This window comes from Leptodactylus fuscus, chromosome 11 (genome assembly GCF_031893055.1).
Source record: "Leptodactylus fuscus isolate aLepFus1 chromosome 11, aLepFus1.hap2, whole genome shotgun sequence".
Classification (NCBI taxonomy): Eukaryota; Metazoa; Chordata; class Amphibia; order Anura; family Leptodactylidae; genus Leptodactylus; species Leptodactylus fuscus.
Genome location: NC_134275.1, coordinates 52,053,327 through 52,079,251, shown reverse-complemented (window position 1 = coordinate 52,079,251; position 25,925 = coordinate 52,053,327). Strand labels below are relative to the sequence as shown.

The 25,925-nt window shown below is 42.0% G+C and overlaps 1 protein-coding gene across 2 annotated transcripts in view; it reads right to left on the bottom strand.

The window, feature by feature from the left end:
• DIAPH2 (diaphanous related formin 2) overlaps positions 1 to 25,925 on the bottom strand; it is an 824,584-nt gene that overhangs the window by 111,584 nt on the left and 687,075 nt on the right. For both annotated transcript variants that reach the window (XM_075260108.1, XM_075260109.1), the window contains one exon: positions 22,413 to 22,508. In XM_075260108.1, coding sequence (XP_075116209.1) covers positions 22,413 to 22,508 — 96 coding nt within the window. The remainder of the gene's footprint in view (positions 1 to 22,412; positions 22,509 to 25,925) is intronic.

Below are 25,925 nucleotides of genomic sequence, written 5' to 3'. Positions count from 1 at the left end.
TCAGAGAAGTTATAAAAAGATACAGGGAAAGTGTTCCAGATTTTTATCAAGCAAATGTGTGTTAAAGCAAAAATATCTCTTATGGGTTCCATATTACAGACTTATTTTGTACTGATACAGAGTTACAACTTTACTTATACTCCAGAGCTGCACTCACTATTCTGCTGGTACAGTCACTGTGTACATATATTACATTACTTATCCTGTACTGATCCTGAGTTATATCCTGTATTATACTCCAGAGCTGCACTCACTATTCTGCTGGTACAGTCACTGTGTACATACATTACATTACTTATCCTGTACTGATCCTGAGTTACATCCCTGTATTATACTCCAGAGCTGCGTTCACTATTCTGCTGGTACAGTCACTGTGTACATATATTACATTACTTATCCTGTACTGATCCTGAGTTACATCCTGTATTATACTCCAGAGCTGTACTCACTATTCTGCTGGTGCAGTCACTGTGTACATACATTACATTACTTATCCTGTACTGATCCTGAGTTACATCCTGTATTATACTCCAGAGCTGCACTCACTATTCTGCTGGTACAGTCACTGTGTACATACATTACATTACTTATCCTGTACTGATCCTGAGTTACATCCCTGTATTATACTCCAGAGCTGCGTTCACTATTCTGCTGGTACAGTCACTGTGTACATATATTACATTACTTATCCTGTACTGATCCTGAGTTACATCCTGTATTATACTCCAGAGCTGCACTCACTATTCTGCTGGTACAGTCACTGTGTACATACATTACATTACTTATCCTGTACTGATCCTGAGTTACATCCTGTACTATACTCCAGAGCTGCACTCACTATTCTGCTGGTACAGTCACTGTGTACATACATTACATTACTTATCCTGTTCTGATCCTGAGTTACATCCTGTATTATACCCCAGAGCTGCACTCACTATTCTGTTGGTACAGTCACTGTGTACATAAATTACATTACTTATCCTGTACTGATCCTGAGTTACATCCCGTTTTATACTCCAGAGCTGCGCTCACTATTCTGCTGGTACAGTCACTGTGTACATACATTACATTACTTATCCTGTTCTGATCCTGAGTTACATCCTGTATTATACTCCAGAGCTGCACTCACTATTCTGCTGGTACAGTCACTGTGTAAATACATTACATTACTTATCCTGTACTGATCCTGAGTTACATCCTGTATTATACTCCAGAGCTGTGCTCACTTTTCTGCTGGTGCAGTCACTGTGTACATACATTACATTACTTATCCTGTACTGATCCTGAGTTATGCATGATGGCAATGACCCATATCAGATTGAAAAGGACAAGTGACATCTGTCATCTATAGATATTCACCCTGGTTGATCCACACTTGGTCTTGTTATCAAAAACTCCACAGGCAAAACCTCTACCTACGTCCTTGCCATTGGGCCAGTTCCATACCGTTGAGTTCGGGCCAGGAAACTCGGTCCATTTATGGGCTGGATTTATCGGCCCACTGACATGCCGAGGTTAGCTCAGCGTTGTATTCGGGGCCAGTAAGTCTGGTCGATATTTCCTGCCATGTGAAACCATCCCCTTATCCCAGAGCTGCGCTCACCGTGCTGCTGACCTTTGACCAGTCTCATTGATTCACCCAATGTATCAGAACAGCGGAAGAATTTTGAGTAGATCTAGATGTGTCCACGTGGCGCTTCATCAGCTAAAATTTTACACGAATACATTATTAGGAGAAAAAAAAAGATTCTAAGGTTAAATTGGATATTAAAACAAAAATTTACACTCCCTTATTCCACTCATTAAGCTGTAAATGGAATAATAGCCAGCATAAGAATTAAGAGGGTTTACGAGGCTAATGAAAGCTCCTCCTGGGGTGACCAGCCGGTCTGCCATCTCTTTAGTATCCCATCTACAACCTTTATGTCATCTTTGCGCTAGGTAAAGGAATTACTCTTTATGAAGACATTTTTCTATCTCTTTGCCGCTGAACTTTGGTTGGGTTTCAATAAGGCAGCCCAGAAATCTATTCAATAATGTATTATTTAATGCATCTATTTTGCCTTTGGGATGGCTTCTTTTTTTTTCCACTCGAAATGACCAACAGGTCACCCGCATTTTATTGCAAATATAAATATTAAAGGGAGATTGCCGACTGCGTTTCCAGAAGACAGAAACCATTTGCAGGTATTTCCTAGTTCCGACTTAATGCAATGTGTGGAATATTCAGGAAATAAAAAAATAAAATAAAATAAAAATCCCTGAGTGCAGAGGGGCTGATGTATGAACCTAGAGCGAACATTAGTAAGCCAGGTGCGCCGAGGACGGCAATAAAATAAAGATATTATATAAATAATACAGAGATTTCATTGATTTGTTTTCCTAAGTATTCAAATCACCGGGGGAAACAAGAGACGCAGACAAATCCGAGCTCATAAAATCTCTCTTCCAGCCACAATTTCAATACTCGGGATTATTGGAAAGAAAATAACAACGATGACACGTTTTATCATGGCTGGGTGTGTAGATGGGTCACAAGGGGTAATTCTCCCTATACGGCAGGGGCCAGATCAGAGGAGGTTAGACCGCCAGGAAGGCCACATTTTTGCTTTTCATCGATTCCATGTCTTGGCTTCAGTTCTAGGTCTTGTACATATTTATTGCACCAGAGGTTATTCTTGGGGGCCATTTATACTTCCTATTACAGGTAGGGTTCGATAAGTAAGGTTCAGCTCTATTTTGGGTATGTAGGGAGTACAGAAGCGTTTACACCTTGCAGAGTTCGACCTTTTCTTTTATCACTGGTATATCACTAGTGTCCCATATATTACACCTATGAGAATTTATTTTACTAGTAGAGGTCAGTTCTGTGTCTTGTATTCCGTTCCTTGTCTTGGATTCAGTTTTTGTGTCTTGGATTCAGTACAATGTCTTGGATTCATTTCCGTGTCTCAGATTCAGTTCCATATGAAGGATTCAGTTCCGTGTGTAGGATTCAGTTCCATGTCTTGGATTCAGTTCCATGTCTAGGATTCAGTTCCGTATCTCAGATTCAGGTATGTATACCGGATTCATTTCCGTGTCTCGGATTCAGTTCCATGTCTAGGATTTAGTTATGTATATCTGATTCAGTTCCATGTCTTGGATTCAGTTCCATGTGAAGGATTCAGTTCCGGGTCTAGTATTCTATTCCATGTCTTGGATTCAGTTCCGTGTCTCAGATTCAGTTTGATATCTCAGATTCAGTTATGTATATCGCATTCAGTTCCGTGTTTCGGATTCAGTTCCATGTCTAGAATTTCTAGAATTCAGTTCTGTGTTTAGGACTCAGTTCAATGTGAAGGATTCAGTTCCGTGTTTAGGATTCAGTTCTGTTTCTAGGATTCAGCTCTGCATCTCGGATTCATTTCCAGGTCTCAGATTCCGTTCCAAGTCTCGGATTCATTTCCGTATCTCAGATTCAGTTCCATGTCTCGGATTCAGTTCCATGTCTGGTTCCTTGGCTGTACAAGAGACGTTTTCCCAGGGAGCACACTTACCTACACTTTCTTTTACTAGTAGGGTTCATTTGTAGTAACATTCAGGTATATCCAGTACATGTGGAGTTCAAGGAACATTACTGCTCCTCTGAGACATATCTACATTTCCATCTAAGACCTTGGATCAGTTACATGTTGGTCTTCCAGTCTATGACTCTGATTATTAAAGGTTCTACTGTATTTTTAGTATATAGGGAGTTGTGTACTTGTTACCTGTTCTGAATATCCCCAGACACCTCATTGTATAAGAAGGAGTGATGGGTGGCAAACCCCCAAATATTTAGAAAATTTTTAACAAATTTGGTTGATTAAGAGCAGGTTCCCTCACCTCTAATACTCACTATGTCAATATATGATGAGTTTATGGAGGACATGGAAATAAAATTGCAAACAATAGACTTGACCTAGTCCAGGGCAATCCACAAGGCAACCAGAGAACCAGCAGAGGATAGTGTGCAGCATATGCAGGTTGTGCTATCCGATCTGTGATATTGATGGCTTGTTTACGGCTTTCAGGTTGTAATTTGCTGTGATATCTTGCAGTCACTGTCACCCCGGCATCATTACTTCCACTCCGCCCACACAGATACATTGTGTAATCTTTAATCTATACTCCCACAGAGTCCCCTGGAGCTTGGCACAGTCACAACATCTCCCCTAGTAAATGTGCAATGCTCTCCTCAATCATACGGCTCTTGTAATTGTAGGGCCTGGATAATTCATTATGCCTAATAGCGCCAGCCATGTGGAAACTCCTACTGACCAAAAGGAAAGTTGCACAAAGCTGTGACAGGAATCACTCCCCATGTACATTCAGTCTGAAGGCAGCCATATGTCTCCAGACCCTCATTATAATGACTGGAATATTATATTATAGCGATAATACTAGACAAGGCACAAAAAGTCACTGACGCATCAAACATCCACAAAGTCCATAAGAAATTGTAAAAAAAAAAAAACTACATTCATTATTAAAGTGAACCTCACACATACGTACAGTATATATGTACAAGATAGTGTTATAGCATCATTACACCCCCACTATCCCAGGATCGGAGAACTGGCGTGGAACCCATCTGCTTGTTTCCTTTTTCAATTTTCCTAACAATGGGGTTGCTATGAACATAGGGGGGTGTGCATTGTCCTGCAGGGCGTACCTATTTTATACCCAGAGCCAGCCTATATTAGATGGTGCCCATAATAGTATTCACCTATTCCCGGTGCTCCGTTGTCTCCTAGCTTGGTCCAGTCCTCCTGCTCGGCTGTCTCCTGACCGCTGAGGCCAATCAACGGTCTAAGATAAGGACATGAGGACATCACAAGTAGTTCCATCCCGTGTCCTTCTGAGGTTGTGTAAGGCACTATAGCCTGTTAAAGGGATTTGCTAGCATGTTGCGGTATTGTCGTGAGGTTTACTACGGTATTCAAAATACTCGTACTCGATCGAGTACTACTAGCTGTTCGAAGTTAAGATTTGATGCAGAAACAGCGTGGATTGGCAGAATGCTATACATTGCCAATCAACGCTGGTTCTTCTCTTACCTTTAGAAGTCTTCTCCCTGCGCAGCGTCCCGCGTCCTCTTCCGGCCTTGAATTCACTCTGCTAGGCATCGGGCCTGGGCAGAGCCGACTGTGCATGCCTGCACTACAAGCGGACATGCGCAGTCGGCTCTGCCCAGGCCCGATGCCTGGCAGAGTGAATGCAATGCCGGAAGAGGACGCGGGACGCTGCGCAGGGAGAAGACTTCTAAAGGTAAGAGAAGAACCAGCGTTGATTGGCAATGTATAGCATTCTGCCAATCAACGCTGTTTCTGCATCAAATCTTAACTTCGAACAGCTAGTAGTACTCAATCGAGTACGAGTATTTCGAATACCGTAGTATTTGATCGAACACCTACTCGATCGAGTACTACTTGCTCATCTCTAGAAATGAACCCTAGTACCATTGTAATGTTGGTGTCTTCTGCTGCACCATTATCATGTTTGAGCCGGTGCCCATCAAAGGATCCTCTGATGGGCCAGTCCAACCCTCTATTTAATATCAATCCCTTGAAGCATTGGTGGGACTGCTGCTGATCTGATATCGATGGCCTAAGTATAGTGTCAACCCAAAGACCCCTTTTCGAAGACCCCTATAAGTTCTGCATCCCTACGCTATAGAGATGACTTACTGAAAGTTCTCCTAACATTGACAACTTCCATCTCTCCCATAAAGCTCACGGCTGACGTTTCCCCTTTAATTTCCACAAGTTCAACTCCCTTTGTGCGTCTGATAAAGAATGTGAGCGGATCCTCTTATTGACACTGTGGGATTGTTGTGTATCGGCTTCTCCGCCAGGACCCAACATTAATTTTATTACTTTAATTACCAAAAAACATAAAACGAAATAGAGGTGCAATAAAAGGGGATTATGCAACAGACACGTCTGTGCCCGGACCCCCGGGGACCATTTATGAAGCTCCCTTCTTTTTTGGAGACAATTACCCAAACTATATTTGTCCACCTTTATAAATAGCCTCTCTCTCTATAACTCCTATTTCTACTTATCAATAAAAGCAGAGACATGAGTCTTGTAATAATGCTTTGGCAGAGCGAGCAGAGCAAATTTATTATCTTCGATCCTGACTTTATCTCTGGCTATTAGATTTGGGATAGCTCTCAAGTGCTCAGATGATATGAGTAAATCTCTCATTAGTCCCTATGACTTTTCTCTTGTAAGCACCAGACTCTAAAGAGAGGATGGAAGAGCGAGAGATGGAAAACGCCTAGACAGCAGGGAGGAAGCCAAGCAAATAAAGGAAAAATTCATAAACAAGCGGGGTCAGAGATCTCCCCGGACGTTACTCCTGTCACCATATGTACTGTCCGGAGTTAATAAAAGTTTAACAATCTATTTATGATGCTAAAATGCTCAATATTGAGCCAAATGAGAATTAGAAAGATGGCATAATCTTAAAGAGGGCATGTCCGCTCTACAGTGTAGAGTATATAGAGGATCTGTCCACTGTATAGTGTAATGTATAGAGGAACTGTCTGCTCTATAGTGTGGAGTATATAGAGGATCTGTCCACTGTATAGTGTAATGTATAGAGGAACTGTCTGCTCTATAGTGTAGTATATAGAGGATCTGCCCACTTTATTATATAGAGCATGTGTCCACTCTATAGTGTAGTATATAGAGGATCTGTCCTCTCTCCTGTGCGGTGTAGTATATAGAGGATCTATCTTCTCTCCTGTGTGGTGTACTATATAGAGGATCTGTCCTCTCCTGTGTGGTGTAGTATATAGAGGATCTGTCCTGTGTGGTATAGTATATAGAGGACCTGTCCTGTGTAGTGTAGTATATAGAGGACCTGTCCTGTGTGTCCTGTGTGGTATAGTATATAGAGGACCTGTCCTGTGTAGTGTAGTATATAGAGGACCTGTCCTGTGTGGTGTAGTATACAGAGGACCTGTCCTGTGTGGTTTAGTATATAGAGGATCTGTCCTGTGTGGTGTAGTGTATATAGAGGATCTGTCCTGTGTAGTGTAGTATATAGAGGATCTATCCTGTGTGGTGTAGTGTATATAGAGGATCTGTCCTGTGTAGTGTAGTATATAGAGGACCTGCCCTGTGTGGTGTAGTATATAAAGGACCTGTCCTGTGTGGTGTAGTATATAGAGGACCTGTCCTGTGTGGTGTAGTATACAGAGGACCTGTCCTGTGTGGTGTAGTATATAGAGGACCTGTCCTGTGTGGTGTAGTATATAGAGGATCTGTCCTGTGTAGTGTAGTATATAGAGGACCTGCCCTGTGTGATGTAGTATATAAAGGACCTGTCCTGTGTGGTGTAGTATATAGAGGACCTGTCCTGTGTGGTGTAGTATATAGAGGACCTGTCCTGTGCGATGTAGTATACAGAGGACCTGTCCTGTGTGGTGTAGTATACAGAGGACCTGTCCTGTGTGGTGTAGTATACAGAGGACCTGTCCTGTGTGGTGTAGTATATAGAGGACCTGTCCTGTGTGGTGTAGTATACAGAGGACCTGTCCTGTGTGGTGTAGTATATAGAGGATCTGTCCTGTGTAGTGTAGTATATAGAGGACCTGCCCTGTGTGATGTAGTATATAAAGGACCTGTCCTGTGTGGTGTAGTATATAGAGGACCTGTCCTGTGTGGTGTAGTATATAGAGGACCTGTCCTGTGCGATGTAGTATACAGAGGACCTGTCCTGTGCGGTGTAGTATACAGAGGACCTGTCCTGTGTGGTGTAGTATACAGAGGACCTGTCCTGTGTGGTGTAGTATACAGAGGACCTGTCTTGCGCGATGTAGTATATAGAGGACCTGTCCTGTGCGATGTAGTATACAGAGGACCTGTCCTGTGTGGTGTAGTATATAGAGGACCTGTCCTGTGTGGTGTAGTAAATAGAAGATCTGACCTCTCAGTATAAACCAGTGTGTTCACCTAGAGCAAAGACAAATGCTAATGGTGAGGGGCTGATATACAAACCCCATCATAGAGTTACAGAACTTTTCCTTCTGCCATGATAAGGCTTCATCTTCATCAACCCCCTGCAATGTGAGCGGTTCTCTTTAATTCTCTCCGGATGTCTATATTTGTGTCTTTTTTCTTCCTTCTTAGAGGATATCCGGCGCTCTGCTCGGATAAACATTGTTTGCTTTGCTCTTTTGCATTGTTCCTGTTCCCTCCTGTCAGACGGAGTCAAAGTAATTTCAGGAGTGGTGATTTTTTTTTTCTTAGCACTTGACCTAAATCCTAAGAATTCTTTTTTTTTTCTCTCCAATTACACAGACTTTGACTAATCGAAAAATTACCCGAGAGCCGGGGCGCACAATAAATCTGCCTGTCTGCGCTTTTTTTAATTTTTTTTATTTTTCCTCCTGTCCCCACCTACAGAAAGTAAAATGAACTGTGGCAGCTCCTCAAACGGCTGCATAAAATATTCAGATTAGTGTCAAAGTTGAGCAAAGCAAGTTTGTTTTAATTCCGCTCTGTCTGCTAAACAGCGAGCTTGGCTTTATACTTCAGATGCCGCCTTGTGCCTTTGTTTCTATCGGTGATGGTTATGGGCCCAGTCAAATGGCAGAGCGCGCGGCTAGAAATATACCATAATTAAAGAAGACCCTGCATCAAAAAATGTGGTGGAAAAGTCGTGATAACTGGCTGTATGCAAAACACCCTCGAAGACATTGCATGGAGCTCCGGGGCCCAATGCAAAATCCAACCCGGTAATTATTAGATACTATTTATACCACTGCTGCCCTCAAACATTCAGTATTGAATCCATTTTTAGGCACCAGAGCAATCTATGCACCGCCTACAGCAGTAGATTCTAGTCTGTGTCTCTCCGGGTGTTCCATGACTACCGATCCCAGAATGTCCTGACAACTGGAGGAGGCGCAGGTTGCACACTACTGCCCTATATGAGTTATCCATAGTAATGTTGCTATGTATAGGAAATACTTAAAGTATTAACTCTTGTTCTGCAGCCTCCAGGCTCTGTGCTCTCTTCACTTCCTGGATTTCTCGACACATTGGTGGGCGGGGTTTCACTTGCTCTGCTATCTGTTATGTTTGTTATGTCTGTTATGTTAGTAATGAGGGATTGGTTGTAAATGCATTACCACAGTATGAAGCTGATTTGGAAACTGATGTAGCAGAGCTGGATTTGAGTCAGCTTGCATTACATACAGAGGTAACAGACTCCTTATCTTAGCCCTTATCAGCCAAATTCAATTAAACCGGCTGATAAGTGGAAAAACTGAAGATAGATAGCACAGTAATCCCAGAGTTTTCACCTCCCCCTTCTCCTATCCGAGGAGCTCCGTTGCTTGTCAGCCCCTCCCTCCCCCCCCCCCCTGAGAGCAGGCAGCAGTCACTTGGGAAATGAGCAGATAAGCCCAGTGGCCATAGAAACGCAGTGTCAACAATGAAGTGAATAAATTAAGATAGCGGCCAAACAAAGCAGTTTTGATAAAGCAATGTATTTAGGAAAAGTCTTAAATCCACATAAACTAGCAGTATAGATAGGATTCTTTTCATGGGACAACCCCTTTAAGATTTGTCCAGTTTGACTTATAATTAAGTACTCACTGAAATAGAATAGCAACAGACTTATCTCAAGGTTGTCACAGCCCCGCCCTCAAGGGCATCCATTCTATAAAGTAGTGATTGCCAACCAGCGGTTCTATACATTGTCATTCAATTATATCTGCATCCTCAGTGTGCAGATATAGTTGAATATAAAGGTGAAGCAGGGCGCCTTTAGGTTCCTGTAGCTTCATCCATACCATTGCTAGTGATGTCCGCAGCAACTCTAGATCCAAAGGTACTTCAGTATAAACCTGAATTGATGACTAGCCAAGGAGGAAAATATCAGATCCTGGCATCCTGGCAAATGTAAAATTCACCCAAAATTATTTGTTGACATGACAAACCATATAGTCAATGGATATCATATGCGATTCATATATTAATCCATATATATATATAATTACTAGGGTTGAGCGATCAGGATTGGAAACGATCGGATTCCGATCGGCGATTGAGTAAATTTCGCGATTGGAATTCCAATCCCAATCTTTTTAAGCGGGATCGAGGTCTCACGTTAGTTCCCACAATGCTTGGCTACTGGCCATTAGTTTGGTTGAGCGATCGGGATCAGGAAAGATTGCATCCCGATCGGCGATCGAGAAAATTTCACGATCAGGATTGGCTGGAAAATGATCGAAAATTGGATTTTAAAAACGATTCTGAAATCTCAAGATCGGCTCAACCCCATATATTACACAAAGTGATATCCCCAACATCAAGTGACCTGCTCAACTGGGAAAGGGTTATCAACTGCTAGGCACCATAGGGAGAATTTTGTCACAAGTTGGGTTCACTACTGGGTCATCTAGTCTTGTTGGGTACAAAGGAATTTGGTGATAGGAAAATATTTGAACCTTCTCTCCTAGATGGAATAGAGAGATAAGGTCTGGACTCTTGCTAACTAATTTGACACCCATTCTGTCATCTGGTTGTCCATCCATTCCAACAAACAAAATTCTAGTCAAATTTGTTTAGGAATCTGCTGTTTAGAAGCAAGAGAAACAGCGAGAGTCATGGAAGGGTTGATCTAATTTTATTGGTGTAATAGTGGCAACATGTTTCAACATCGGAAATTCTAGAGATGAATTTGGATCAACCCTACTGTGATTGTGGCATTTCTATTGGTCCAGGGCAGAAGTTTTAACACATCAGACTGTTGGCATGGATAGGAAACCCAATGACAGAGATTTTTTTTTCTTTGCCAGAGAGATATCAGTCCTATGTAGAAACAGGTTGCCAATTTTCTACCAATAAAAGTGGATCAACTCTACTCTGCTTCTTGACATTTCTCTAGGTCCAGATCCAATAGCTCCTAATAGCCATCCCTGTCTGTTTTGCCAACACCTCAGGTTCTGGTAATGGACCCTTCCTTTAATATGCCTTATCACCTACGCTACATGTACCGTAAATGAAAGCTTCTAAATAAAATATCTTTACTATAGAAGAGACTTCAAGACTATATCTCAAATCCAAAGTCAGAATAACCGATCCATGCAGAATTCCCTTTTATGCAAAGCTTGCACTGCTACAACTGACTTCAAAAATATCCAGGCAACTCCAAAAAATTATTCACTTAAGGAAGCGGCTTACGCATCCCTCCCCTGCAGTCATTAAGGTAAGCATAATGCGGAGGCTATATTTCTATATGAGGACACTTTACAAAGGGCACAGGCTATTACCGTTTCTGGAAACATTAAGCTTAATACCATCATGCGAGTCACGAAGCCCTTGAGAAGAAAAAAAAAAAATCTGCAAAACGGGAAGAAAAAAAAAAAGCTTAAACTAATATTAAGGGAGGTACTGGATTTTAGAACTAGTCGTCTTTATTTTATTACGTCTGGAGGCTGCGAGTAAAGGTCTCAGCTAATTAGAGGTGTATAGACACTGGGAATAACATCTGCAACATCTACCTATTGATGAATGTCACTTAACCAATGCCCTTTGCATTTCAACGAGGTCATTGTACAAGTACGGCTATGGCAGAACGAGAGCACTCCTCGAAAGAAACTCCAAGAAAAAGAAAAACAACTCCAACTAATTGCTTATTTTCCAGGTTCAGCTTGAACAACCAATTTATATAGAAAAAAAAAAGGGGGGGCACGGTCTTAAGAAGTAAACATATGTCAGAGACCTTGTTACTCGTAATTGATGTGTATTACAGCGGTGATAAAAGTATCATTCTGGAGAAGGCCGTCCAAGAAGGTGTCATTTTTGGAATATGAAAGGCAAATCTAGGATATGAATGGCTTTGTAGTGTGGTGATGGATCGCCGTTGAGGAAAGGTTGCTTCATACAACCGACTTTTTGCAGGCAGAGAAAAACAATTAGAGTTACTGAAGATGAAATATTATGTAGTTAACGCCTTGGTTAATGTTTTATTTATTCATACGGCGTTGGCTTGTTGGTCACAGGGAAAGAGCTGAAGAAGGTGTCGGTGTAAATAATCTTCAGAACAAGCTCCTTCTCTAACAAAAACTTGGAATTGAAAGAGATAGTAAGGTGCGATTGACTTATGATAGCGAGATATCAAGTTTGGGTTGGCTTATCGGAGGATTCTCCAAGGGGCCTAGGGTTTTAAATAAAAAATGGCCTCATACTACAGCAGTGTCCCAAAGGTCCATCAGAAGACAACCCGATTTGGAGGTTATGTCTGAGTCAATTACTTTTGACTAAAGATGAGTGAATAGTAGAGATCAGAGAGTAGTATTCGATCGAGTAGGTATTCGATCGAATACTAAGGTATTGGAAATACTCGTACTCGATCGAGTACCACTCGCTATTCGAATGGAAAGATTCGATGCAGAACCAGCGTTGATTGGCCAAATGCTACACAGTCGGCCAATCAACACTGGTTCTTCTCCTACCTTTAGAAGTCTTCTCTGTGCATCGTCCCCGTGGTGTCTTCCGGCTCTGAATTCACTTTACCAGGCATCGGGCCTGGCAGAGCCAACTGCGCATGCCCACGCTACAAGAAAATGGCCGCTTTGACTGTAAGCGGCCATTTTCTTGTAGTGTGGGCATGTGCAGTCAGCTCTGCCCAGGCCCAATGCCTGGCAGAGTGAATTCAGAGCCGGAAGATGCCGCGGGGACGCTGCAAGGCGAAGACTTCTCGGAGAATCCAGCCCAACCCTCACTCGTGGACTTGGTAGGTTCAATTTGATCGAATGTTGCCTATCCCTGAAACAAACATTTCCCCCCCATAGACTATAATAGGAATCAATATTCGATTCCAGAAGTCAAATATTGAGGCTCTAATCGAAATGAATATCGAATATTTCACAGTTCGCTCATCTCTAGTGAATAGTATTCGATCGAGTAGGTATTCGATCGAATACTTCAATATTCGAAATACTCGTACTCGGTCAAATACCACACAGTAAACGCAGTAAAAATTCACACTATAAATATACACTGTATGTATTTTTTTCAATGCCTTTGTTGTCCTAGTTCCTGTCCCACCTCCCCTGCATAGTTATTGGTGTAAAAAAAGCGCCAGGGAAGGTGAAAGGGGAATCAATTTTTTTACGCATGGTTTTCGACCAAGTATGAATATTTCGAATACCGTAGTATTCATTTTGAATATCTACTCAATCGAATATCTACTTGATCGAATACTATTCGCTCATCTCTACTTTTGACCAAAAGCCTTGATTTGTAGCTCATCTCCTGGCACAGACATCTGCACCTATATATTTTTTTCTATTTCTGGAAAACCCCCTTAGATTAAGGCCCCACAGGACGTCCTGCAGCAATAATGTTCTGTGGGAAAAACTGTGGCGGCAACACATCGCGGTTCTTCCCGCAGCGCTTTAGACAGAAAGTTTTTGGAGTTTTCCTCCGTGAACTTTCTGTTACAATTTCACCGCACAGTGGGCATAAGATTCACTAGAATTTCTGTAAAACGCGACTGTAACATCTCTGCCTGTTCGGGCCTCTGCGCCACCCTCTGCTCGCATGCTGCGGCGCCGGAGGCGTGTGCAGTTTGACAATTTGCTTAAGGTTTTTAGTTGCACTGTGTGAACACGGCTCTAGTCCTTAATTGGATTTGCACCACACCCGTCTTCTGCCAAGGTTGCCTCTGTTCATTAAGTGGTTAATCTGTCTTGCCTGTGATTGACAGCTTTTCTTCCTGTCAGGTTCTGGGCGGGTTCTTCCTTCCCTATTTAGTCTTGGCTCACAGTCACACTGGTGCCGGTTATTGCCCTTGCTTTCTGGTATCGCTTGCTGTTATTTACTTGTATGCTAATCCTTGACCTCTGGCTTTCCTACTGACTATTCTCTTGACTCCGATTTGGCACTGCATCGCTCTCTTGTTACTGAACCCTGGCTACCTGACCTCCCTTTGTTGTTGTACGTCTTGTCTGCGTTTTGTGTTTCACGTATTCAGGGAGGGATTGTCCTCGTGGTTGTCGCCTATTACTTAGGATAGGGTCTGGCAATAGGAAGGGAAAGCGGGGGGCTTCAGTTTAGGGCTCACTGTCCCTTCTGCCCCTCCCTCCAGGGTTCACCAGCAGCTTCTGGGGAATTATCATCTGGCTATTCCCTAACAGCGACATTTCCGTCCCGTGGGGCCCCGGCCTTAAGGAGTAATTTTGAGGTGATAGATTTAGAAGCTTCTATTTTGGTCAGAACAAGAATCTGTCAGCTAAACTCCCTGTTCACCCAGTGGATGCCCAGTGAATACAATGGGCATCATGTGATACTCAAGATTTTAGGTTACTCTGGTCATAAAAGCTAGTAATGGGAAGACCCAACAACGCAAAGTCAACTGAGAAAACGCCATAACCATTTTCATTATGTGAATCTTTAAATATCAAAGAATCCATACAAACCCCTGTAATAACGGTAGGAAATGTCATGTTGTTACTGTTAAAGAACCCAATGCCACCTCCACTTATGTAAGTACTGTGTCGATCAAGCTTCCAGTTAACCCATTTATGTATCTTTTGAGTTGGAATAATGGAACTCTAGGCATAAATGGGTTAATAAGATGAATCCTTAAAACTTAAGTGGACACCTCCTGTGAAATAGGTTGGTCTGAGAAGATCTCCAGTAACTACTCTTACCCAAGTTTTGCATCCCAACGCTCATTGACCTGAGGGCATATGGTGACATGATGCCCGAAATTGAGAGATCTTTCAATCGTTTACTAATAAATTAGATATTTTAGGTAAGGAACCTGTTCAACACAAAACACAGAATCTAGTTAGACCTTACCGTGCTAGACTGGACCACCACGGTCTACATTTCGAGGCACAAATGTTAACCACTAAACCAAAGAGCTGTCCAATAAAATGTAAACTCCAGAATACTACTGTATGTAATGATCTATACCACCCAGATGTTATCATGCAGAACATGTGTCGACCTAGTATTTGCGGGATCTTGATGCTATATAAATGCTAATTGTATTGAAAAAACGAGGTCAAGAAAATGGATCTGTCGTCTTATTGCTCCTTTTGATCAAGACATTCGAGCTCTGTGCACTGTCCAGAGCTGCAGAGGGCAAAACACTGGTGACTTCCAACTCTACGTGTCATTCATTGCCGGGCATAATTAGGTCACAGAGCAATTAAGTTCCCACTGTAATTCCCCCCTCACCTTTCAATTGAATATTTCCCGGTACGAAGCGAGGGAAATCAAGATCTATAAACTTCTGTCCAAGTTTCAATAACATAATTTCTTTGTTTCTCAATGGTTTGGAATATTCTCCACCTGTCAAAGCCACATGACAGATATTGCATCGGAAACGTCTGCTCTCGACAAAATTAGGTCAGAATTTGCAAAATTGGACGAAAAGATATTGTAAAGCCAAATGGTTAAGAAGAAAAGGTCATCAAAAGAGTATTAATTTGTGCTTTTTGTTCGTCTCGTAGTAATCTAAAAGCAAAGTCATTTGCTCTTTTCTGCTGTGGTAAGTGGTTATTGAGTTACCGGCTTCTTCAACACTTCTTACAAAACTTTTAAGTGGCCCGTTTTGGTTTTTTTTAAATAAAAAAAAACACCTCCAGACAATTTCTAAATTAGGGCGTGTGGGCAGGTGAAACGTTTATTTCATTTGTACTGTATAATATTAATGTCCTAAAACTTCACCCTATTTTGTTACATGTTTCATTTTCGTTCAGGAAGTCAATATGTTTGAGGAAACATCAAAAACAAATTTGGAATGTTGGTTCCAATTTTTCTAGTTCACCTTCTTAAAGACACCCCGAGTCAAAAACTAGACCCTACTAGGTCTCCCTGGTTTATTCTGTGCCATCACTATGTTGTAAGTAGTTTGGGAATTTTTTTTATGTCTAAGGTTTCCTGGGTTGGGAAATGGCTTCCTGTTAAAAAAAACCTGACGCGGTTTTGGAAATCGCAGCTTGTCGGAAACACCGATGGTTACCCCTATAGGTGTAATGGAAGCGCTGTGAAAAGCCCTGTAGGAAAAACTGTGATGTGTTGCTGACACAGTTTTTCCCGCATAGTTTTTTTTCCACGGCCCGCTACATAGGGCATGAGCCTAAAAGGTCCACACCAATTTTAGTATCTGCCCATTTTAGGTATTAGATTAAAATTAAAGCTGTTATTCTACATGGGGTTGAGCCGATCTGGAGATTTCAGGATCGTTTTTAAAATCCAATTTTCGATCATTTTCCATCTGAACCCGATCCCGATCCTAATAGAAGTCAATGGGATTTTTTTTAAATGATCGAAGATAGGATTTTAAAAACAATCCTATTCACTACACAGCTTCAATTTTTGGACTCCACGCTGTGTAGTGATTAAAAAAAAAAAAAAAAATCAGACGGCTACTTAGTGTACCCCCTGCTGTCCACTTACCTGCACAGATCTGCTGCTGCTCCCTATTCTTCTCGCTCCTCTTCTCTCTCATTCACATGCCTTCAGAGCACCATGCACACCCCCGCCTCCCTAGGCTAGTGTTACTGATCCTGGGAGTAGGCAGGGGCTTGTTGAGGCTTAGGAGAGTGTGGGCGGGTACAGGGCAGAGAGACGTGAGTCATCACTTACGTCTCAGCTCCCATTACCCGACCACACTCTCCTTAGCCACAAGCCCTGCCTTCTCCCAGCATATCTAACACTAACCTAGGGAGGCGGGGGCATGCACGGCGCTCTGAAGGCATGTGAATGAGAGAGAAAAAGAGCGAGAAGAACGGGGTGTGGTAGCGGATCTGTGCAGGTAAGTTGAGCGATCGGGATCGGAATTCCGTTCCCGATCTTTTTTCGGTGGGATCGGAACCAGATCACAATGGTGAAATTTACTTGATCGCCGATCGGGATCCGATCTTTTCCAATCCCGATCGCTCAACCCTAATTCTACTTTCTCCACTGATCTTGAATGGTCACACAATGCCAAACATTGCCCAACAAGGGGTAACAATAAAAATAATATAAAATCACAAAGAATAATGGGATATTTTCTGACTTGCATCCAAATATGACCCTAGAACAATACTTGGGTGACTGCTTCTGCCCCCCTGCCTTAATAATCAGCATATAGATATTCAGTTTCAAGTCCCATGGCCTGTATCCGCTCCAGATCTGAAGGCTTTTCATATGGTCAGAAAGTTCCCTTAGGTCTTCTAATCTGTTTACGATTTACAGAGTGGGGGAGGGTGTTGTGCAATATGTGAAATATGAATCAACAATAGAAATTTCACCTTTTCCAAATATTCACAGGATTTGATGCTATTCTGCAGCCCGTTTTGTGCCGGCCCTTCCCCAAGTATCTAAGAACACAGAGAACTAGAAAAAATTGAATATTTAATATATGGATTTCCTGGAAAATAAAGTTGATCACGTTCCATGCATCAAGCTTAAGTGGATCAGTGCGGCGGCAGGAAGGTATGACTTCTCACCGGCATCTCTTATTTTTCTTTAGCAAACAGTTGTGTCCTAGGGGAAGGAATGTTTCTGACGTGAATTGAATATTTTGCTCTTCTGACAATTGAACTTCTAGAATATTGGTTTCTGTTCCGAGGAGCCAGAGATTCGCAGCACAAGAAATGCTCTCAGATAGTTCGGCTTTCTACAACATGGCATTGCCGTGAACGTTAATAAAATGTGATTATTGATTATGAAGCATGTACAGATTCTGTAGATTGATAATTATAATGAAATCATTTCTTGGCCATCTGCTAACCCTGAAAGAAACCATTTGCACTGAAAATTCCGCAGGATCTGAAAGAAGTGTGGTATAGAGTAGGAGGAGCGAAGCACAATGAGATATAAAAGATTCAACAGACATTGGGATTTAGTCATCCAAATTTCTACTCACCTAGATTTAGGAGTCATGTAGGCGGGTAACCAATCACTGCAAACTTATATATCAATCTGCTCAGCTCCTCCTGCTCTATAACCTGCTTCCTACAAATAGGACACTATGTACAATGTGCTCAGCTCCTCCTGCTCTATATCCTGCAGATAGGACACTATGTACAATATGCTCAGCCCCTCCTGCTCTATAAGCTGCTTCCTACAGATAGGACACTATATACAATGTGCTCTGCTCTTCCTGCTCTATAACCTGCAGATAGGACACTATATACAATGTGCTCTGCTTCTCCTGCTGTATAACCTGCAGATAGGACACTATGTACAATCTGCTCTGCTCCTCCTGCTCTGTAACCTGCAGATAGGACACTATATACAATCTGCTTTTCCTGCTCTATAACCTGCAGATAGGACACTATGTACAATCTGCTCCTCCTGCTCTATAACCAGCAGATGGAACACTATATACAATGTCCTTAGCTCCTCCTGCTCTATAACCTGCTATCTACAGACTGTATGGCATTTTCATTGTTTCAGGTTCTCTTTAGTGTGGTCAGTGAAGGCTGTTGAATGATGTTTTATCTAATATAAGCCATTGGGCACAGCGTTGAAGAGATAATTGAGCTTTACCAGAAGTTTGTTGCACTGTAAAGACAATGTTCTAGATATCTATGGTGCCATATCCAATGGCAGGTCAATTGCAAAACCAAATACCTATTAAAAATCTGATATTTAGTAGATCAATGCCAGTTCTTGAAACATCAATTTTAAACCTATAGAAGATACAAGAAAAAAGGTTGTGCTAGAGGTTTGGTACCTAAAAGGACCATCATCCCCTCATATATGGCATATTGTAGGTGGACAGCTTGGTTATAGATTTTACATTGGGCCTCAAATTAGACTTCTGTGGATACTGGTGATTTTGTAACTGGCTCTTGGGTCAATGTGGTCATCTCTGAGGGCATTGTGGCTTTCATTGCTATAGGAGAATCGTGGCCAGCTAAAGGTCACTTTACTTATTGTGCCTTTTGACTTCTGAAAAACTTGAGAAGACGTTTGACATCTTGACTATTCCCATCCTGAGGCCTAATACGCCAGGTAATAACAGAGGCCACATTTAGTAGGTGACACCAGAAATCTCCATGCAATTGTAGAGATCCAATGTGTTACTCAGCCACCATTAGTAATGCTTGTGCAATGTTTCATCACTTCGAGCCTTGACACTATTTGGAGAATAATGGCTGCTAGCATTTGTTCCTGTATTTTAAAGGGGTGCAGGGGAAGAACTGTAAGGACCTTGGGTGACAGAATGGAAATAGCCATATGGTGTACTGTATAGAATTGCTCTACAGATATGTTGTAGGCTGGTGATAGATGGCTGGCCTCTCCTAATCACATAGTACAGAGTAATTATGTTAATTACAGACACATCGAGAATATGTTCACCAAAGTATCGAGTCCTCTCCAACTTTTGACTGCCACAATTTGATTGATGAGTTCCATTCATTACCTCCAGAATGGAGAATCCATAATTCACTCATAATATCTCTTAAGAAATCTTGGTCATAATTCACCATCTGACAAGCAGATTCTCACCGACGTGTTTGGAGAGTTGTATGTTTACTGGTGGAGGAGATGTTCTGCATTTAGTTTAACAAATGGGAACTGTCAGGTCTGGTGTGAAAGGCGATGATCAGAAATTTAACAATTGAGTTCTGTTTGGGGACCTGAAAACGGAAACCCAAAAAGAAGTTACCCATGGATATCCTCTGACCCCGTAGATTATAAGGGGGTCTGCTTGTTTTCCATGTGGAAATGCGTTTCTCAAGCAGAATGGGGGACCGAATCCCCAAAAAGTCATCGAGCACAGATGTGAGCACAGTCTAAGCTGCAATACGTATGGACAAGTGTGTTGCTATTTTTGGAAGAAGTGTCCATGTTTTTTCTCATCACTCAACCACTCTAAATGGCTTTTGTAAACCAAATTATCTCACTATGGGCTAGTGAAATGGAAGAGGCAAGAGACGCTTGGCGTCCCCTAGAATCCAAAATTACTGGACCAGTAACAAAATCAAACCATGTACAGTGGGGCAAAAAAGTATTTAGTCAGTCACCAATAGTGCAAGTTCCACCACTTAAAAAGATGAGAGGCGTCTGTAATTTACATCATAGGTAGACCTCAACTATGAGAGACAAAATGAGAAAACAAATCCAGAAAATCACATTCTCTGATTTTGTAAGAATTTTTTTGCAAATTATGGTGGAAAATAAGTATTTGGTCACCTACAAGCAATCAAGATGTCTGGCTCTCACAGACCTGTAATTTCTTCTTTAAGAGTCTCCTCTTTCCTCCACTCATTACCTGTAGTAATGACACCTGTTTAAACTTGTTATCACTATAAAAAGACACCTGTGCACACCCTCAAACAGTCAGACTCCAAACTCCACTATGGTGAAGACCAAAGAGCTGTCAAAGGACACCAGAAACAAAATTGTAGCCCTGCACCAGGCTGGGAAGACTGAATCTGCAATAGGCAACCAGCTTGGATTGAAGAAATCAACTGTGGGAGCAATAATTAGAAAATGGAAGACATACAAGACCACTGATAACCTCCCTCAATCTGGGGCTCCACGCAAACTCTCACCCTGTGGGGTCAAAATGATCACAAGAACGGTGAACAAAAATCCCAGAACAACGCAGGGGGACCTGCTGAATGAACTGCAGAGAGCTGGGACCAATGTAACAAAGCCTACCATCAGTAACACACTACGCCGCCAGGAACTCAGCTCCTGCAGTGCCAGACGTGTCCCACTGCTTAAGCCAGTACATGTCTGGGCCCGTCTGAAGTTTGCTAGAGAGCATTTGGATGATCCAGAAGAGTATTGGGAGAATGTCCTATGGTCTGATGAAACCAAACTGGAACTGTTTGGTAGAAACACAACTTTTCGTGTTTGGAGGAAAAAGAATACCGAGTTGCATCCATCAAACACCATACCTACTGTAAAGCATGGGGGTGGAAACATCATGCTTTGGGGCTGTTTCTCTGCAAAGGGGCCAGGACGACTGATCCGGGTACATGAAAGAATGAATGGGGCCATGTATCGTGAGATTTTGAGTGCAAACCTCCTTCCATCAGCAAGGGCATTGAAGATGAAACGTGGCTGGGTCTTTCAACATGACAATGATCCAAAGCACACCGCCAGGGTAACGAAGGAGTGGCTTTGTAAGAAGCATTTCAAGGTCCTGGAGTGGCCTAGCCAGTCTCCAGATCTCAACCCTATCGAAAACCTTTGGAGGGAGTTGAAAGTCCGTGTTGCCAAGCGACAGCCCCAAAACATCACTGCTCTAGAGGAGATCTGCATGGAGGAATGGGCCAACATACCAACAACAGTGTGTGCCAACCTTGTGAAGACTTACAGAAAACGTTTGACCTCTGTCATTACCAACAAAGGATATATAACAAAGTATTGAGATGAAATTTTGTTACTGACCAAATACTTATTTTCAACCATAATTTGCAAAAAAATTCTTACAAAATCAGACAATGTGATTTTCTGGATTTGTTTTCTCATTTTGTCTCTCATAGTTGAGGTCTACCTATGATGTAAATTACAGACGCCTCTTATCTTTTTAAGTAGTGGAACTTGCACTGACTAAATACTTTTTTGCCCCACTGTAGATGTTTTTGAGAAGCCTTGAGATCCAAAAATAAAAGGAACTTTCTGGAGAAACAATCCGATCATATAATCCCCAGAATGGCGCTGAATTTGGCACTATAGAAATTATAGTCCAAATCTCATCTTCGCAGAATCATGTTTGTAGACCCAGCAACAATGTCTGTACTTTTACAAATCTTCACAAACTTTACCACGAAAACCACAATACAAGTCGCCATTACACATGACCTGTCTATAGATCCAGTCAAATAACAGAGCCCTAAACCTGTGAGAGCCAAGGTCAGTGAGTGCAGCAGCCATATTGAAGACAAGGAATGGAGATTGGTGCAGTGGACCAGGGCCCTGTCACTGGCATGGCTGGGTTAGAGATTGGCGAGTATAACATCATACCAGAAAAACAAAAAAATTACACACAGGTCCGGTTTGGATGACACTGGATGACGGTCTATGCCGTATATTCTACTGGTTCACAAAACAGTCACCATAGTGCACAAAAAATATAACATGACCAAACAGGTTTCACATAACTGTGCCCAACAAACAATCTACAGACACTAGGGCCAGTGGCGCCCCCTTCAGCAACAGATGACACACCCATAAGTCTGAACCTGCTACTTTCTTGCATCCATTTGAATGATTCAGAAGGAAGAACTTTCTCCGGTGAGGATTTTCACATTTCACACCTTGCAGTCTGCCACGGAGGTGTGTGATTACATCGGGGTGCCCTGCTGGGTTCTCGTAGGGGCAATCTCCATAACATGGCTGATTAACAACATTGCAGGGGATAACGTAAGAGAAGTATTAGGAGATCTCACTCACCATTGGCTTTCGGAGTTCGTTTTCTTCGGTCTCTGAATGCCGCGCCTGACTGTAAGGCCTCGAGCAGACTATCCATAACTCCTGTCTCGTCACCCTCTGTGAAGGGGAAAGAAGACGATGCAAAATTAATCTCAACGCAATTAAACTTGGACAATAAAAGTCGGACGTAAATAGCCACATTTTCATAAAAGCCTTGAATTAAAGACATACATCAGTCGTAACGTTCTGAGCGCTGCCACTCTGCCTTCCACCACACACCGCGCTTATTTATGAGATGCCATTAAGGAAGACTTACTATTTATCCCACTGATTTCCCAATATAAAGGCCTCATCTACTTTATTATTAATGACCTGTTGGGGGTTCATATAAACAAAGCTAATAAGTTACCACTGATTCTCCCTCTACGTGTCCCCTCGAGCCGCTCCCGGCCAAGAAATGATGACCTAAATTAATGAAATCTATCCAGAGTCATACCGGGAACTTTATTCCTTTTCAGTTTCCATCATAAATAACCCACATTCCCATAAGGATTAGATAGGAGGTTTCGGATTGGTGGGGGTAAGACTGCAACCCAACCAATCATATAAAAACCAGTTCCATATCCGCTGTTGAATGGAACGGTGGGTCAAGAAAATGCACTATTCTCTGTGTGACTACCTGAGATCGAAAACAGTGCTCGAGTTTCTCCAAAAATCCTTTAGTATGAATACTTGACTGCAAATCCATTCAAATGGGTGGAAAAACGATCAACATGCTTGTGATCGGTAGGGATCCCAATGGTTGGCCCATAACAGATCAGACATGGTGGGTAGGTCTTTACTACTGCAAATATGACACAAAGTTACGACCAGAACCGTAACAGAAATCTAAGATTAGATTTCTGATGTGGATCTGCAGTTTTATGTGATCACACAAGAATTGCCCCATTAAATGGGACCAATTCAGGTTGCGGTCACATCTGCGTTGGGTGACCGTTCAGGGACTTTGTCCCCCTTTCAGCATAAACTATATTTGCAGTATGTTTCTTTCCCCCAATTTTAGGAGGAAAGCCAACGGACCCTTAGGGTGCATTCACACGGAGTTACGTGCCGTGTGACTTGGCACGTATACGCCGTGTGAGATTTGGAGCGCTGTATACGCTCCCATTGATTTCAATGGGAGTTAGTCTCGTATACACCGCGTTATTTTGCAAAATCATGGCTGCAAAATAACGCAGCATATACGATCCCAATCAATGGGAGCGTATACGTCGCTCAAAATCTCACACGGCGTATACGTGCCAGGTCATGCGGCACTTTACCCCGTGTGAATGCACCCTTAGGGTAAGTTCAGATGGAGTTTTTTGGTCAGCACTTTGAGGCCATATCTGCCTCAACATCCTGACCAAAAAGACAGCTCCCATTGAAATCCCACTCGTGTTTGTTCCGGGAGCCAGTTCGTTCCGGGTCCTGGAAAAAGAAGTGAGACGCTCATTCTTCAGGCCAATTCGCCTCGCGATTCGGCCTGAAGACACTCCCTCCTCCCGACTAGGCTCATTCAATGGGCCTAATCCGGAGCAGAGTGTGCGACTGGATGCGGGTGCAGTGCACCGGCATTCAGTCGCGGCTACCCATTTTTTGGTCTGGAACCTGAGGTGTGAACCTAGTGCAGGAGTTGCTAATTCACCTATTTTACCCTGCACAGTCCAAGTCAATGAATACGCCAAGCAACGTGTTTTCACCAAGAAGCAGACAAATGCCATACATTTCTTTAGCATTATCGTATAATATCCTGGATTTGCAGTTACAAAATTTGAGAATCATCCTGAGAAATTTGGGTATGACCGAAAATGGATCATGGTTTATATATTACTGTCTAAAAGTGGGAAGTTTCCCTGAGTTTGTAGCTGCCCTTGGAACACTGTAGTTGGATCTCAGGGGTTCGTGGCCGTCATGAAGCGCTGTAGCATGTGAATAGGCGGGTGGATTTGCTGTGCTATTTATATGATTTTATGTGTTTATTTTAATGTGGCGTATATCCTGAAAATTGTATAAAATCTGCAATGTGTGAATGCCCCCAAATCAGAAGTTCCCATCACAATGCAATGTGTTGCGACTGCACAGACTGAATATCTGTAGCACGTTACACCTTTGTTTTACAGTAATGAAAGAAAGCGACAATTAATGTGATTACAGGAATTAAGTGAATAAAAATGAAATGTCATTGCGGCTTTGCTGTAAATGTGGAATTTATTTTTCTTCCCTATTACCAGCGAAATTTGGCAGCCACGTAAATCGTGTTTCCTCCAGATCAGTTATAACAAATCTAAGATGAGGCGCCTGGGGGAGCCGATCTGGCCCCACATTAATGAACTCCGGTCTGTTACTGGATATCGCCAAATGAAATTTCGAGTGTCCTGACGCTGTAACGCGAAGTCCTCCAGTCGCGGCCAGCACACTTTATGATGAGGTATTGTTAGCGCCGGATCAGATATTCGAGAACAAAGCTCAGGGAGAAGGAAAATCTGTCTTTGTGCAATTGCTATAACCAGAATGATTACTTCAGACATCTTGACGAATGGCCATAGCTCGCCTTTCAAAATTGGTCTATAGTCCATCACTGGCTCTCTCCATACAGGTAATGGAAAGTTACAGACAATGTGTAGAGCGCACTGCGACTCCGGCCACAGCCGTCACAAGTATTCAGCCAATTTCTAGAAGCTAAAGCCAATTATGCTACTTTAACCCCCACAATCCCCCATGTGAGTGCACATAGGTATATATGAATAGATAGTTATAATGCACTGTATTATTGGAGTTATACTCTTGTACAAACATTGGCAGTATTATAGTAGTTATATTCTTGTACATAGGAGTAGTATTATAGTAGTTATATTCTTGTACATAGGAGCAGTATTATAGTAGTTATATTCTTGTACATAGGAGCAGTATTATAGTAGTTATATTCTTGTACATAGGAGCAGTATTATAGTAGTTATATTCTTGTACATAGGAGCAGTATTATAGTAGTTATATTCTTGTACATAGGAGCAGTATTATAGTAGTTATATTCTTGTACACATGTGGCAGTATTATAGTAGTTATATTCTTGTACATAGGAGGTAGTATTATAGTAGTTATATTCTTGTACATATGTGGCAGTATTATAGTAGTTATATTCTTGTACATAGGAGCAGTATTATAGTAGTTATATTCTTGTACATAGGAGTAGTATTATAGTAGTTATATTCTTGTACATAGGAGTAGTATTATAGTAGTTACAGTCCTATGAAAAAGTTTGGGCACCCCTATTAATCTTAATCATTTTTTGTTCTAAATATTTTGGTGTTTGCAACAGCCATTTCAGTTTGATATATCTAATAACTGATGGACACAGTAATATTTCAGGATTGAAATGAGGTTTATTGTACTAACAGAAAATGTGCAATATGCATTAAACCAAAATTTGACCGGTGCGAAAGTATGGGCACCCTTATCATTTTATTGATTTGAATTCCCCTAACTACTTTTTAC